This window comes from Egretta garzetta, unplaced genomic scaffold, assembly GCF_000687185.1.
Source record: "Egretta garzetta isolate BGI_Z169 unplaced genomic scaffold, ASM68718v1 scaffold34, whole genome shotgun sequence".
NCBI lineage: Eukaryota > Metazoa > Chordata > Aves > Pelecaniformes > Ardeidae > Egretta > Egretta garzetta.
The window spans coordinates 4,122,278-4,139,769 of NW_009259586.1; the positions used below are offsets into that span (position 1 = coordinate 4,122,278).

The 17,492-nt window shown below is 42.1% G+C and overlaps 1 protein-coding gene across 4 annotated transcripts in view; it reads right to left on the bottom strand.

Annotated features, from left to right (window-relative positions):
• LLGL2 (LLGL scribble cell polarity complex component 2) overlaps positions 1-17,492 on the bottom strand; it is a 37,220-nt gene that overhangs the window by 16,079 nt on the left and 3,649 nt on the right. For all 4 annotated transcript variants that reach the window (XR_004841863.1, XR_004841864.1, XM_035893298.1 and 1 more), the window contains exons 2-7: positions 10,676-10,783; positions 4,221-4,318; positions 3,142-3,223; positions 1,761-1,876; positions 985-1,143; positions 25-187 (exon numbers count right to left, since the gene is read on the bottom strand). Coding sequence is in view for 2 of the 4 variants with exons in the window: in XM_035893298.1 (XP_035749191.1) it covers positions 25-187; positions 985-1,143; positions 1,761-1,876; positions 3,142-3,223; positions 4,221-4,318; positions 10,676-10,783 (726 nt within the window). In the remaining 2 variants the exon portion in view is untranslated. The remainder of the gene's footprint in view (positions 1-24; positions 188-984; positions 1,144-1,760; positions 1,877-3,141; positions 3,224-4,220; positions 4,319-10,675; positions 10,784-17,492) is intronic.

A 17,492-nucleotide genomic window follows, 5' to 3' on the forward strand; every position in this document is an offset into this window, starting at 1 on the left:
ACTGACTTTGGATTGAATTAATACCTGGCTGCCCAGGAAATGGTGTGTCGCTTTGTTATTCTGCAGGTCCCATAGGACAATCAAGCCCCTGCTGTATCCAATCAGGATCTGGTCAGGGTTCTTAGGATGTTCCCGAAGGGCTTCCACCAATTCACATGATCGCCTGTTACAGGAATCTTCTGGTACCCTACAGAAGCAGAAGACAAAACCAAGACAAGTTTATTCCAGGTACAACCCAATATGACTGTAATAACAGTTAAAAGTATAAGAACGAGAACTTAAGCAACAAAAAGTTAAAACAGATGAGAAAGAATACGATCTTTTTGTGAATCCTTCAAGCAGCAGAAGTCTTATGTAAGACATCACACCAGGCCTGCCACATGAACATGCATCCAGTCTCATTTTCTTCAGGGAAAACCCAATCTTTACAATGAATTCCAGGACTGGAACCCAGGGATGTACACACAGTCTGAATCACCCACCCTATTCTTGTGACCCTTACAGAATAAAGGTAACATGGATATGTTAGTAGGAAGCAACAACGGCATGAAGTAAGACAGTTTTCAGCAGCACTTGAGTCTCCAGAGTGACAAAATCCTCATTTGAACAAAGCAGCACCAGAAGTTCTGACAATGGTCAAAAAAATAAATGGGTAATTACAGCTAAGCATAACATTTATTTTTTTTTGCAAAAGTAAACGCAAGGGACAGGACACAAGGTTTGCAGATTTACTCCAAGTGTCTCCTGTATAGTTCTGCCTATATGCTACACATCCATGGTGACAGTACTGGGTTGACCAGGACAGAAACTGTTACTTAGCACGTACCAGGATGAAAAGTTACTTTCACAGGAGTCATGCAGATTTGGACAATGCCTAACACAACAGTGAGGCCCCCATACATAATCTAGGGTGACATTTTAACAAAGGATATGTCTGCTAATGGGATTCCACCTCTGCACAGCAGCGCCTGTTTGCTTACTCACCGCTGCAGCACAGCCTCAGAGGTTATGGTCCTGTCCTCCAGCACTCTGAATGACGGAAGCTCCACTACAAAGATGTTGCCACTCTCCGTGCCAAGATACAGGACCTCCCGTGAGGAATGGGGAAGGACAGCTGTCACCTGCGTGGCACTCGGTGGAGACCTGGGGTTTCAAAGAGACTCTCATCAACTGCATGCGAGAAGACTATCGTTACTGAACTTGAGAGAAGTAACAACTCAACAGGGATATTTACTAGTGTCATTTGTTTTATAAGCAGAGATTTTGAGCCAGGCATTATTTTTCTGAAGGATGAAAACACTAGCTTTAAGGTAAGTTATGTCAAAATACTTTTGACAAGCGCATGGACAATGATCCAGACGCCTTTTTACAGAACCCTCTCTTATTAAGTGCCCCCAAAGGAGCTAAAAATAGCTCACCCAAAGCTGGCAAGATCAAGTGGAACTAAAACCGTAGCACTATTTTAAACTCTGACTTAAGAAATGCTTAGATTTACTTAACCTTAGGATTTACAGCTCCTGTACACACAGAAACGGATGCACAATATTAAAAAAAGGCATCACCCTTCACATTGGCACAACACTCAAAATGTGGTCTCCTGGGCCCTAGCCAACTCCTGTTTGGTTTCCATGGATGCCCCTTTAATGGATTCACAGGAGTGAGTTTGCAAGAACAGGACAAGCTCTAGCTAGAACAACAGCCGAATTTTCTTACTTGCTTGCTTATCCCCAAACTAGCTCAAAAACACTCTTGCGGATTACCCAGGTGGCCCTTTCAATGTGAAGCGGTGCTCCTCCCGCAGCTCAGATGCTCCACTGTGCTGCTTCAGGCTCCAGAGATGCAAGCTGTTATCATCTAGCAATGTCACCAGCTGGCACTACAAAACCACACAATGCGCTTTTTTTCAGAATCACAATATTAAATGTAACACAGTAAATCTAGCAATAAAGTTGCTGCTGTTCATAACTCTGCTAAAACAGGACTGAGGAGCCAGCCACAGTTCTTTACAGTGGTGGGTATATACTGCAGCAACACTGTTAGCTAACAGCGAGGAATTTGGGGGCTGGGGGGAGACAAGAAGTAGCCTAAAGGCTGAAAACTCTCTTATATAGGACAAAGGCACAGGTTATCACTGAGGGGGATGACAAGGACTTATGCTCTTGAAAAAGATCAGCCTATGCTGTAAAGCTCAGGCAGGCAGCTGCAGGCTGTTAGCTCACCACCTTCTCTCTCAGCATGGTTTGCTGCAACACACCCCAGCTTTGGGTGGGGCTGATACAGTCTACTATACCACACTCCTTGCATTCTTCGTGTCCAACCTCATTCTGGAGGGTTGTGTCAGAATCCTTTTATGAGCCCAGCCCTGCTGGCTGTGTGTTCAAATTGAAGCATTTTACCTGCTGAAGCCACACCTGGTGCAACACTCCCCACGGGAGTTTCAGTTTATACCATTAGTTAAGCAAACAGACACACAAAACCACCAAGAATTAAATCCCTCTTCAAGAGGCTACTTGTGCTACACTGGGGGCATCAAGCCACAAAGTATGTGGCCAAGACACCAGTCTGCCAGTCAAGGGAAGGCAAAGTGGTTAGGCAGCCACCAGACATTTGGAAAATTCTGCCTTCCTATTTTTAGTTTGTGGCAATAACTGTTCAGCAATTCCCAAGAGCAAGATTCAATACCCCAAAACACAAAGGCAACAAGTTTAACAACAGGCGAGGTTAGCAGTGCTGTTCTGAACTCCTGAAAATAATTAAATCAGTTCAGCAGCAACTACTGTTCTATCTGTTCTGCAGAAGAAAGACCACCAGTCCTACTGAAAGAATAGGGGCTGCAAAAGGAAAAGGAAGTTCTTGCTTCTGCAGCAGATTGCCCAAATTATTCTGGCCTTATTACCATTCCCAATACGTTGCTTGAGATAAATGACTAACAGTTACGAATAATAAAGCTACTCTTAAGTTTTACAGAGCATCTCCACAGCAACAAGTGCTGCTGAAAGCACAAAATACACTGTGATAAGCATTCCCGACCAAGCAGCATTTGAATATACTTGGTAATAGGAGCCCAGTTGCCTGGAACAAACTCAACACCTGTTTAAGAGAGGTCTACATAAGTTGCAGAGGTCCTGAAAATACACTTACCTGCTCGGGTATAAAGTGAATCTGCATTACAGTATTGTTTTCTTCATGTAAACCCATGAACTCCACCCCAGGAGCACCGTATCTGAAGAGTTTGTTGAGGATCTACAACATTTAAGATGACCCACAGCTACAATTAATTGATAAGAAGCTTGCTAGCAAGCAAGATGAAAGGAGATTAGTTTTAAACCATGTTTTACTGTTAGTGATCTGGACTGAAGAGAGCCAATGCGAGTCTACCTTGATTTTATACGCTTGTGGCAGGTTACGCACACTAGAGGAGAACGTGGATGTTTACTTCATCCTTTGAGCACATGCACAAGAGGTGCCTGGACCCTGCTTTTTCTCGGAGATGTTTAGTGGTTTCCCAGACACTACAATCCTGCTTAACTAATTTGTAACCAAGAGACAGATGGCTACCGCCCGCATGTGGAGTCCAGCCTCTGAACACAAACAGCACCAGGAATGAATGATTAAGCAGGCAGAGAGAGCACCAACTTTTCCTTTCTGGGCTGAGCGATATGCCTGTTTTACAGCTTGCCTGGCTGGTACTGTGCCATGGGAATCACCTCAGTGCCTTGCATATGCACAAAAATCAGACTGGACATCATAAGCTAAAAAAAGTCACTGCCTTCAATGTTTAGGTTTTTACTGCGTGGATAGTCAAAAAACTCAGGAAGCCGAAAGCATTTCTGACTTCAGTTTTAACCTCTAAAATAGGATTGCTTTAAAAAAAAAAAAAAAAGGAACCCTGCCTCAAATATTTAAACAACCCTGGAATTTACAACATGAAGGATTGCTAAACTTAGGCCAGATCTAGTCTGACCTTCTGCATAGCAAGAGCAAAGAGTCTTGTCTAATATCTGCATCAGCTCAGTTTCTGTTTGAGCTACAGTTCAACTCTTGGCAAGATAATCCCACTCTGATCAGACTGAAATCACTTAAAACCTAGGCAAATTGTTCCAATGTTCCAGTAACCCTTGCTGGCAAATTTATACTTAGTGTAAATTTTTACAGTGTCTTCAAAGTTGCACATTCTGATGTAGTCAGAGAAACCTAGCCAAAGCTGTTCAAAAGAATACAGTTTGATGGCTCCCGATCGCGTTCCAATGGCCATAAGGCGGAGAAATGGGCTATAGCCCAGTGCACTGGGTTGATGGGGAAATCCATGTTCCACAGTCTGGCGAAGAGAAAGAAAAATCATGATCAATGGCATGTTTCATGGGCACTGTTGTATACAGATAAAAAACAGAAGTTAAATACAGCATGGCAGTCTGAAATACAGCACTTAACGGCAGCTTCTTCTGTTGAAAAGCGTTCAAACACAGGTTAGATTTGCTGAACAATAGCCTAAGGATGAATCTATTCCAAAAACCCCTGGCTCCGCAGCCAGGATATGCAGAAGTGTAACAGAAATGGAAGAGAAATATTCTGAAAACAGTAACCCAATCAGCTCTTTATGTTAAGATTATAAATAACTCTGCATAAGCACAGTTTACTCAGTCACCACAACACACTCCATCACTCCACATCAACTCCGCTTCTGTAAACCAACTGCTCAGCACAATTTCAAAGTCTGACACAAATACTGCATATTTTAAGGTCAGCGTTATCTGCCAAATTCCACACAGGTCAGCCTTCATGACCTCCTCTTGTCGATTGACATCGAGAAATGGTGCAAAGCTATGAGGAACTATTGAGTAAACATCAGTGCTCATCAAGAAAACTAAACAGACTTCCTACGGGGCAGTCCAGAAGACTAATGCAACTGATACCCATTTTCCAGAGGTAGCACAAGGAACACTGGAATTTAATGAGAGCAGGAGCCTGCTAGGCCACCTCAGACTAATTCAAAGCCATTTGGTAATAAAAATGTCAGTCGCTGTCACAGAGAGCCGTATGTTGCTTGGCCTTAGTGGCTTCCCTGAAGTACAATCTACACCGCACCAAGACTTGGAGCGTGTTGTACACACCACACTTAGCATGGCCAATGCATTTACACACTATGGAATAATATTCTGCCATACTTACAGGATGCAATCAAGCTGCTTGTAAAATAGCTCAGTCAAGTTTTTGGAAGTGCTAATGTACAGCTATTACCACTGTTTAGACAAAACAAGAATGCATGAGTGTTCAACAACATATAGCTATGTAAAGAGGGATTTGTGTGCCCAAAGATTAATAGGGCCACTTCCTGGAAAACACTGTTATCCCTACAGTCTCAGCCTCTGGAATATACATTCTTCTAAGGCAAACTGGTCAGCTACAGACTAGGAATTTATTACAAAACAGCCTGAGGACCACTCATGGAAAAAAAAAAAAAAAGTGGCAGCAGCAGAGAGCCCTTCATCTACAGAAGTAAGCACTTGCACCTCACTCCCATCATGTACTTGAGACAGAACTACCACATCACATGGCTTTATGGTTTATTCAACCTAAAAGTAACACCTGGACTTTATTTCCTGCACAGTGACTTCCCAACTTAATCCCTTGCAGGAGAATCAAATACAGCCTGTTTCAGTTCTGTGGTCATGCCATTAGCCTGAGGTGCTCCCAGCTGCTACAAAGTAGTTTAATGCTCTTTTACTGTTCCTGCTCAAAAGGAATAGGGATATGGCTGACTCCATAGTCTGCCAGATTGCTTCAGTTTAGCCATTTAATCACAATTCATAAATTGTGAAAATAGACCTCCTTCCTCTAAATCAGTTATGATTTAGTCTGAGGTCCTATTAGGGGAATATGAGCCTTTCAAGAAGATATAAGATTGGAAATATCGGAGCATTTCCCAATTTTCTGCTTGCCAACTCATAAGACTGGGCAAAGGAATAGTTACTAATTTTTAACCTTTTATATGTAGTAAATTAAGATTAGTACTACTGGCTCCAAGACCACTGAGTTTATTTCCCTCTATAACTTATTCTCCAGCCTTACTTATTTATATTCTGAGGAAGTAATTTAAGTGTTAAGTTTGTATTACTAAAAACAGCTGTTGAGAAGTTAATCTTTTAATGTCACCTTTGAAGTTGTTGCTAACAAACCTTTGCTTAACTACACGTATAAAACTTCCTAGAGGAGACTGTATGAAATTAGGAACTTATCTATGGGCTTAGAATTGAAACAGGGCAGTATTCTTACCCAGCACAGGCAAAGAGGAATTTCTCTTCACCATGATAGCTACTAAGACAACAAAGAAAAACTTCTTGGTCATCAAAGTTGTGGGAGTATGAAGCTATGGTGTACAATTCTGGGAAGAAGATTCAAGGTAACATGTTATCTGAACAACAAATCAGACATTTAATTGAGTCAGGTGTAGCACAGGCAATAGACACCATTCCACTCTGTCCCAAAACAGAACTTGTTAGGGAGAGACCAGTGCAATTCCACTGTTGGTTTTAATTTCAACTTGTTCACAGTCACTGCACAGTCATGTCATCAGCAGGACTAGGTGCCATTTTCAATGAAACATCAATTTGAAACTGTATTTATTCTGAGACTTCTTCCAGCCCAGAAGATAAGGCTTTAGCCACAATTCTCGTAATAGAAAACCGTGACTCATACAATACTGTACTGCCTGTTAGGAAGCTGTCAATACTAGCCTTAATATTGGCCTAATTATATCTTGGCTTTGATGTGTTAATTTGTAAACACATTAGACAAGTCAATAAAAGCTTTGATTTTCAAGTATGAGACCTATGAACTGCATAACCAAGTGTGTACCATTTAGTAATAATAATAGAAGGGTAATTTTTTTCTCCAGGTTTTCATTCAACAGAGAATTTTAAGTACACCCACCCCCCGCTCCCGCATCCCACAGACAGATTTGCAAAAGCTACAGTAACTATTACATCCAGGAGTAAACTGTTAGTAACAGAAGGCCCCTGCAGAGAACAGTACTACACGCAGAAACACAAGAAGAGAGTATCAGTAACAACCTCAGTGTGTTACACAACTGCTTATGCAGTAAATGTACAAATGGTTTCCAGTGGCTTTGAATCTTCAACCAAGATGCCCATAAGACCTAATGAAGATAACTCCCTCCCATGTCATTCGTTTCCACAGCTGAGCAAGAAAGGGCCCAGGGTGGCTTTTTGGCTGTATTTGACACCACCAGGGTCAGGCATTCACATTCACTGTGCTGATTACCCAGATCTTTTTCTTGCACTTATTTACACCCAGTTGTTAAATCACATCAAGTCAGCTTTTCGGCTGGCCTCCTTTCCTCCCCTCTCTCCGGCAGCTTTCATCAGCCAATCCTTTCACCTGCTCAGCAGGTAAACCCAGCAAGGGGGAGCGAGGGGGGCAGCAGAGGTTACAATGCAGCCTTTCAGCAGAGCTGAAACAAGAAACTAGAGTGCCCACGATGCACCCTCCTTCTGAAAAGGGCCTTTGTTTCTTTGAGGAAAGGTAGGAGCTTTCATTCCTGTTGTCCTCAGACCACAGATTTGTCAGACTCAGTAAAAGTAAGCCTGATGTCAGCAGCATTAACTAACAAATGCTTCATGTCACTCATATTTACTGGAGGAAAAATGCAGCCAAACTTAACAGTTGTTCCCAGCCCACACTAAAGCTGTGCAGATGAAATTCAGTGCTGTCTTCCTTCTTTCATTTCTTTCTGCTTCTCCTCTCAGATTGTTTTATGACAAAGCAGAGACAAACCCAACCACAGGTAATACAAACCCCGTACCTTTGCTAATATGTCTTTTGAAGAAGCAATGAAGCCTGTATGTGTTACATTTACTTTGCACAGACACTAATTCAGATTTAAGGTAAGCTATCCATCACACCCATTAGCAACGGGTTAGGAAGCCTGAAAAGAAGGGGAAAAGCACAAAGCCGTAAATTAAATGCAATGTTCCCAGTTTGGTAACATTCAGCTGTAAGACAGGCTGGTTCACCTGTGTGTTACCCATCATCTAGTCTGACAATGCCAGCCTGAACATGTTTGTTCTGCAGGGCTTGGACTCAGCCAAAGGCATCCAAATACTACTTCCAAAAGCAGGATAAACTTAAAGAAGTAAACTGCCAAGTCCACATACCTTATCCTTCATTCTATCCACGGAGCTAAAAACAGATTCTTGCAACAGGTACACACAAGTATGGGAAGTTCTTACTCATACAGAGAAACAGATACACAAAGCTAAGTAATTAGCAGAATTTAGGAAGGTGTTTTTTGAAACAAATACAAGTTTGAGGACAGTTTGAAGAGGTAGCCCAGTGCTCCTTTAAAAGCATCTGGAGCACCTCTTTATCTGGAAGAGAAATGCAGGAGGGAAACAGTAAAAAGGATCACAACCTATTTATACTTGAGGGAGTAAACAAACAAACAAAAAATCCACCACCACCAATTGAAAAGACTTTTAATTGAAGTCCATTACTAGGTCAGCATGGCCAAATACATTCCACTATATTAACAGTAAACTTGTGTGGCATCATGCATTCATATTCAACTTCAGTGTGAACAATAAAATGAGGGCAGGAATCCCCAGTGCTTTTAAGGTACAGACCTTCCATTTAGTCACTACCAGCATCACGCACCAAAGAGGTGCAAATACACCATGCAATTTCTCTGATCAGCAACTTTATAGTCCCACAAAATATTTCCCAAGCAGGTTCTTAACCAGAAGTGTTTCAAAGACCTCAAATAACAAGTGTTTAAAAAACTTGCTTACCAGCACTAAGGTGCTTGCTTTACTAGCACATTAGACAAGGACAGTCTTGGCACAGAAAGTGCTATGTTTCTCGGCTCCTTGAAGCCACAACCTTCAACAGGTCAGAATTAAGGTCTGACTTTCCCAGATCTTCTCAGTCTACCTAGCTGTGAGTAGATGTTTATTGCATCAAAGGGTAGAAGCTTTCAAATGATCCATTATCTCTGGAAATACTGGAATGGGACACACAAGACTTGGAAAAAAAAACACCTTTATGCAAGAAAATAGTATAATGTAAAAGATTCTGGTATAACGTCATGGTAAAATGTTCATTCCCCTTCCGATTCTTGTTAGAAAAGAACAAGTTACTGTGGCTTAAAAGTGCAAACGTATTTTGCAAGGCCTTTAATTACCAAGTTGTTAATGAGAGTAAACCATTAGGAAGTGTCCAAAGTAGTCACCTCCCTAGAAACAAGACACAGTATTTCCCTTCAGGACTGAATCAAATGGAGTCACAAATCCTGATGCCAACTTCTAATATATTTGGAAGTTTCCCTCTGCTGCAAAAGCTTGTTCTTTCAACCCTGTTTTGCATCATCCAAATTAGTCTGTCTCTGGCAGGTAAAGTTTGGCCAAACATTCTCATAAGAGAAAGGCATATTCAAGGAAGAGACATCTCTGAAATAGCAAAGGTTTTTCCAAGGTATATACAATGTCACGTGCTTATAAGCAGCTCTGACCCATCCCCGGGATGTCTTCCAAAGCTGACATGCATTCAGCTAAGTGCAAGCAACTCAATCCTGGCCTTCATTTACTGAAATTTTTACTGCATCTGCACTAGCATTTCCTCATGGTAGCAAGCAGAAAATAGGCCTGAAGCACTCCCAAGTTCCTTTTGTCTCCCCAGTGGGAGGGAGGTATGCATGGAAATGGTGTGGTTTAGTACCAAAGTACATTAAATCATTCATCTCAAATATCCAAAGATCCACTTTAAGCATATATATCTACATTAGGATATTAATGAATCAAGGAAGTTATTTCCTAGGCTGACTTCATTTCTCCATTATACTTTTCAGCAAAATTCTATTTAAACCTTGGAAATACAAAACCTACAAATATATTTCTAATACCCAATGAAGGTGCTTCTAAGTAGTCATTAGCCTAGCAATGAATTAATACCAGGCATTTACAAAGATGAAAGCACTATGTTCCTGGCCAAGGCTCAAAAGAAAATGCCCAGAGTGTTGCATAGATAGCACAGCCATTGCCGTTTCCCCTTCACAGAGCAAAGGAAAAAAACTAGATACAGATTCAGACTAAGATAGTAGCAAATTCACTATTAATGGCCATTGTACTGCCTAGGTGCTATCACATTTCTACCACAGACTTTTAAATTCACATTTAAAAACAGAGGTATACTTATAAACCCAAAGTATAATCACAGACAAAGAACTCTGGCTTCAGCGGCATCATAAACTGTGGCTTATGCCTGTCTTTAGAAAAGTGTTTACTTTCGTAGCGGTACTGCAAAGACTACCTATAACATAAGTAGTCACAGCACATAGCAGGACAAACTACAGAACACTCGGAGTATATAAAAGCTGCTGTGAAGATCTCTTCTTTCAGCAAGAGCCACTCAATAGCATGACAATATCCTTTTTCTTAAAAACAAAAGCCAGAATAGAGAATATACTCATGAGCTTAAAGAAAACTAGTCAGGCACATTGGGGAAAAAAGGACAGAATTGAAGAAAAGAACAAACCACCTCTTCTAAATTTAACTTTTCCACCCACACTCAAGTAGTTTTTCCTTCCCTGTACACTGCACAGTGGCTCAGGATAGATTTGCCTTGCACACATATGCCCTGAAGTTTGAGGAAAGCATTGTACCTTGTTAAACTGGAAAAGGTCGCGTTTAAGCCTCTCTCTCACTGGATCATGTCCGGGTCTTAAGAACCTTCTCATTTTCCTCGCTGTAGTATCTTGGCACCAAAAATCCTAACACAAAAAAAAAAAAAAGCAGAGCCATATAAACAAAAGCAGTCCAAGCAGAGAAGCAAGCAGCAGTAGCTTATTTATTTTGTTTAGCAGGTAACACAAATCAATGAGAGCAGAATGAGACCACATTGTTATCAAGTAACTAAAACCTGATACCACCACAGATCGGCATCTCTGGTGCAGGACTTACGCAATACCATTTTCACATTGCTAGAGCAACCAGTACAGATAAGCCAAGAGGATTTTAAAGTTTTTACACTTGTCCATTTTGCAATCACTTCAATTGACCTTATCCAAAGAAGAGGCAAGCAAAACTGCAGCATTTGCATAAACATTTAGACAAACCCAATCTAAAGGCTAACTCCCAGGCATTATTGACTAGTACCAGTTTTCACCCCAGGTAACTCTCCAGCTATTGAGCTAAAAAGAGAAAGAATCACATTTTCAGCTTGCTCCATGGGTACAGCAGAAAGGGCGCTGTGCCGCCTGCAGGGTAGCTGCATTAATTATTAACTTGCTTTTGTAAAATATCAAGCCTAACTCCCTGCTCAAGGTGGGGGTAGGGGAAGGAAATCTTGCACCTGCAGTTCAACATGCAGCTAGAAGCACAAGCCTTTCAGTATATCCCACTGCCTTGTGTCTCTCTCAGTACCAGGAGGATCCAAGCAGGACAAATTAGACCCAACTTGCAACCTAGCAATCACACTGGGGATACCAGGCTACAGCCTCATATTCTGTACAGCTCAAGAGATTCTTTATCGCATCTCCCCTCTGCAGAGGCGCTAAGCAGCAAGTAAAACTCTGCCAACTCAAGAGCAACTGTTTGAATCGCATCCTGACAACTCACCTCGGCATAAGTGCTCCTGCCTGCCCTGGCCATCTTTCACAAGGTCCAGCTTCCAGTTTACAGATAGCTCCGCTGTACACGAAACTGCTACTGGACACTCCAGTCAGTATTTTATTTCAGTTTGTTGGGCAAGAAATTATAGCAATTTACTAGCTACTCTGTACACAACACACATGCACAGCAGGGGCCAGAACTTTCGAGGTACAATGAAGAATCAGTATAGATATTCTATAGTAACCCATCATCAGAAGAGGTACATACACACATATGGCAAGGTGGGGAGAAGGCTAGTGTCCCAAGAGGAAGAGAGGGACCAGGAGCACCCAAGGGACTGTCAGGTGAACAGAGGGTGTTGGGCCTTTGTTCAAACTGTGGGGCTGGATGGTGATTGAGAGAAGAGAGCTTTCAAGGTCCATCTGTATAGATGGGAGTAGCAGAGCTGTCAAATAAGGTGGCTATCTGTGTGCTCCTGCCAGTAAAGATGGCCTTTGGTTAATGACTTAAATCAGCTAGCCATTCCTGAGGCACTTGAATTGTTTTTTAAATGGTTTCTAGCAAGGCCTTACCGGCTGTGAAGGACCAAAAAAAGGAAATAGTATTATTAACAGGATGCTCCACAGCCATATATTGAGAAGTCCATTTAGAAACTCCCTGAGCTAGAACTTGTACTTCTTTGTTGCATTAATCCTCTTTTACCTTTCCTGCCCACAATCCAAAATCTCCAGCCACCTATGCAGCACTGTCTGGAGCTCAACAAGAGGACTGCAATGCAGTCCTGGTTCAGAGGACCAGGAGATCACATCAGCACCAGGAGCCTGAGTCACCTAGAATCACTGGCATCTCCACTCACCATGGAGAAAAGTGGCTCTGAGCAGACAGCTATAGGCATCTGTGTTCACGAACCATGCCATCAGCACAAGCAGGGATGAAGAACATGCACAGAAACATATATAGCAGGGGACCCCAAAAAAAGAGAGAGGAAGAATAAAAGTGTAGTTTAATTGGAAAGTATATCCTTCTGCAATGATTTAGGTACCTGAACTGAAATTTCAAAAACTGTATCAGATAGTAAAGCCATCTTTCACCAGAAATTCCTGAAAGAGGGACATACTTACACAAGGCTATATTGACTCTAAGTTAGCAAAAGCTACAGAGCAGTGACAAGCTGCTGTGCTATGTAAGGAGAGCACATCACACCCATGTATAACACACAGTTTGCCCGTAGCCAGACAAGGAAAGGAAAGTGCCAGAGACACACCCTTTCCCACTGTCAATCAATGTCCTGGACCTGTTAAACTAGGCAAACCCACAGAGAAACTCTACTGATTATCCTCCCCACTTTAGAAAAGAGACCTCCTCAGCTGTGACAGCAGAGAAACTCACGGTTACGAGCAAAGTAAGGAGAGGTGTGGGCTCAATTTGAGAAAGACACAACTTTATATTTAACACCCTGCTAGAATGTTTTATCCTGAAATATTAATTGCATCTAGATGCATGCTGTTTTAACCTGCTTATGCAAGAGATCGAGCATTCACACTCCAGCCCACAACAACTTGCTCAACTGGCTAAGGAGCATAATAGTTCAGAATCGAGCAGTAACTCACTTGAAGAAACGTCATCCTGACACGCTGATGTGTCCATTACAATCAGAGGAGGCATGCTGCAAAAGTCATCTCTCATTGACTTGTATCAGGGTTTCATGCCTGACCAAAGAATTCCTGACTGTCACGGTATGGGAGGAGATAAGAGGAAAAGTAGTTTTGAGCAAAGACAAAGAAACAGCGAAGAGCATGGCATCCGCTGTAGCACAGGTTGACAAGAGCCTTGTAAACTTGTAATAATAATTCTGCTTGGACAATTTTAGTACAATAAGCAAGTGCCTTTCCAATTCTAGAAAAACAAAAAGATTCCACAATCTGTATAATCTTATCTTCCAGATGCACATTTACATATTAGCAGACCAGTTTCTCTCCCACACACCTTCGGTGTCTTACGTAAAACTCCAATCCCATGTGCTCTGCAGTTATCTGCCAGTCAGCATTTACAACCATATGGTAACAGTTGTGGCTACCAGTAGCCAGAGAGGAATTCTCCAGTAGCCTCTGAAGCCATGCCAGGTCTGCATGTATCTAATGTTCTTATTTTCCAGGGGAACAATTCTTTAGGCTTTCAAAGAGCCTTTTACCAGAAACTATGTGCAACATTCTCTTCTTCTAAGATGGATTGAGGTCAGCTGTTTAAAGGCAACAATAGCCTAAGGCTGAGTCAATTCCAATTTTGCTCATATTCAGTACATGGACACCTGGCAGCAAAGCTCAGAGTGCCCTGTACGTCGAGCTCCGGCCACTTTGTTAGCTGAATGCTTAGCTAAATATGATGAGGTATTCTTTTTCACCCCATATGATTAGATCCAGCCACAAACCAAAAACTCTTCACTATTCATACAGAAAAGCAATGAGAGCATGAGTTGCAAGATGATCCTGTTTCCCATCACAGACTAAAGAGTAGTCAACATCGAAACCAGATTTCATTCTGGCTTCCTTGCTCAGCTCCGTTCATTTTAGATGTTGAGATTTATGGCAAGTACACATGCCACGTCTCACGACAGACCCACATTCAATAGAAGGCCAAATACTTCTTCCTAGGAGATGCATTAATTGTTCCTCACTGCTGTGTGCTAGAAATCCCAGAGCTCCACGTTTTGCTTTGTCTTCGTTGCTTTTGCACACAGCAATGTGTCTTGATGACCATGCACAGCTTGCCGAGACACCCTGGATTTTCTGCATCAACTAGGCATGGGCTGGCAGGGGGAGTGGAATTACCCTTTGTAGAAATTTGTTGCAATTTTTGCTTACATCCTCCCATGAGAGTGGAATTTCCAGCCAAAAGTATATGAGAAGCAATGTTGTAAGTCCCAATCACACAAGTTAATCCAGTCTTACAAGATGAGGAAGCCCAGGTCAGAAGTTTTTACTACATAGACAGTATTAAGTGTGGATACGGTCCCAAGTTAACCCCAGAACAAAAACATACCCATAATGAGTTTATTTTGCTCACGTAGGACAGTTGCAAGGTACCATCTGTGTGCTTCCTAGGCAACCTTTACTCAATTTGAACAGGTTTTCAATGGGGTATGGTCCAGCAGCTTTCTTTTCAAAATGCCACCAAGTATGTCGAGAACTCTTAAATCTTGCCTTGCTTTAGGTCTCCTTTTCATTCCTTCCTCATCAGTCCTTCCTGCTTACAGGTCCTTAAAGGGAGAACTTCTACCTACGCATCTGATAATACTTTATCAACCCTGCTAAAATAAAAGAGGCCTTATCAACAAGCTTTGTTTGAACTACAAGCAGTTAGTGCTCCTAAAACAAACAGTCACCGCCATGGCCTTGTCTGAACTAGGTTTCCTCCCGCACCCAGAAGTTTGCCTTGTTCCTGTTACCAACAGAGTCAGCAGCAAGAGAACAGAGGCTGGATCAATTGCACAGGAAAAAACAATTCCTTAGCACCAATGATCTCACAACAACAAAAATGATCAAAGAATCATTTAAATACTAGTCTTATCAGGTTTATTGATCACAGGAGTCATCCACACATCAGACATGAGTCACTGAAATTACAAGTTTAAGAACACTTCTAGCTTGAAATGGATGAAACAAGCCCTAACTATTCTTTAACTGGGCTGTCACTGCAAAGTTCTCTATGGTCACGCTTGGCTGCAACACGCTATCAAGACAGACATTCAAGAAGAAAGCACAAGCCAAGCAGAACAGCTAGAGCAAGGGAAGGAACAGTTGCGTTATGTGGAAAGCTTGAAGTATAAGATACCAACCCCTTTTCCTGGGATAAGGCTTCACTGGGAAGATGTTCTAACACCATTAATCTCAGAGTTTAATGAGACCATGAAGAGCTCTCCCTTACACAACACAACTGCTGATCAACTGCTAGCCCCCCAGCACTTGCAGTTTTGTAAATAGGGGAGCGTTCAGACGCACCTTGCATACCTCACTAGCAGAGAGGTAAATCAAAAGGTCTTCCTGTAAAAAGGATTTGGTTTTCTGAACCTGGAGAGACAGTTAAATGAACAACTGAACAGACTGTGTCAACGCTACGTGCAGGTGGCCGCCCTCCCAAACCACAGAAAATATTAAACAAAGGATGAGAGATAGATTCCCCAAGAACTCTTGGAAAATAACTGAGAACCGATCATACCAATCAGACAAGCTCCTGTACTTTCACAGATTTGTGCTTGGAGTTAGCAGGGACTGCCCACTTGCAATGAATTTACTAATTGTGCAAACCTTGTGTGTCATTATGACTCCTGTTGTGTTCTCCCTGTCATGGGAGCATGACAACATGAAGTTTCAAAACGCTACAGCAGAACAAAGTCTTTGCACTGAACAACATTTTTGCACATGGTGCAAAACCCTATGTACGCTTCTACTAAGAAGCACAATGCAAATGGAATAGTGGCTTGTAACTTTGGAACAGCATTTTACACCAAGCATAGTGGGTCAATGGAGTAAACCGCAAAAGCATTTGCTTCTTAAAGCTACACAAAAAGATCTAGCTAGAAGAAACTTTTAGATGAGAACAGGAGTTTCCATGGAATTTCTGCACAGAAATCCAACTTTTAGCTACCACCAGTCCCTCCTTTGACAAGCCATTTTAAAGAAAGACCAGGCTACTAGCAGTATCATGTACTTTTACCGCCGTGTACTAACTGCATTACATTATATATGTTTAAAACCTCTTACTCTTTGACATCTCTCAAGCCTCTATGTCAGCCAAGAAAAAACCCACACCTCTTCCATAAGCAATTCCCAGTAATAATCACACTACTGTGCCAAAAAGCCACTAGAAGAGATAGGACTCTCAACTGTTTAACTCCTCCAATGATCTTCTTCTGTCAGTAGTTACAGCAGATGCAATTTGTTCAAAACCAAATAAAAGACATTCCTCAGCACCATCCTATGAAGATATTTGAGAACTCTTCACCCTTTTCAATACCATAAACTAAATGGAGCCCCTCAAGTGGCTACGAGCAGCACTGAGCAGGATTAGGGACTGCTTATTACTCCCACAGATCATCCTTGTCCCCTCCGTGGGCCAGGCTGTCTTTACAAGGAACGTGTCAGGATGCACGCAGAAGCCTTGGGACGTACCACCGCTTTGCATTCCGTTTGCCAGGAGCACCAGCTTCCCAAATCAAAGCTAAAAACACCAGGCAGCTGCTTTGGGCATACAGCTTCACTCGGGACTTGGTAAAGCAAGATATTCCAGTTGACTGAAGTGCTCCCAGATGACTACAAAGAGCAGCGTTCCCCATCGAGTAACACATTACAACGAACAACTTTTACTTTTATAATCTCGGTGAAGCTGTCCCCAGAGCTCTCGTCGCTATCCTCACACGAGCATAAAGCTTTGTGCAGAAACACAAGACCCAGAAGTCTACTTCAACTGCTCTACCCCATTAACAACACTAAATATAAACACACAAATTTTCCTTCAAAGCTGAGGTTAAGCCTCACCTCCAGGAGCAGAGATGTCAGTAACCAGCTGGTTCCCATGCCACAACTGCAGGGCAACCCGAGACAAAAGCTAAACAACTTGTTTCACCTTCTCGTTTCACCTGCTTGCTGCCCGTTAGAAGTATCGTGCTCCCTCGCCCACCAAGCTCTTACAACTTAGGGAAAGGAAAAAGCACGGTAACATGATATATTTAATAGGCGCAGGGATTGGAAGCAAAAATAATTTAAAAGTAAAAAAACACGCGAACAGAAAATATGCCCCAAAGGAGACATTGCAATCGTTATCGCTCACATCTGCTTCGAGGCAGTCGTAGCAGATGGAGACCTACAAGGC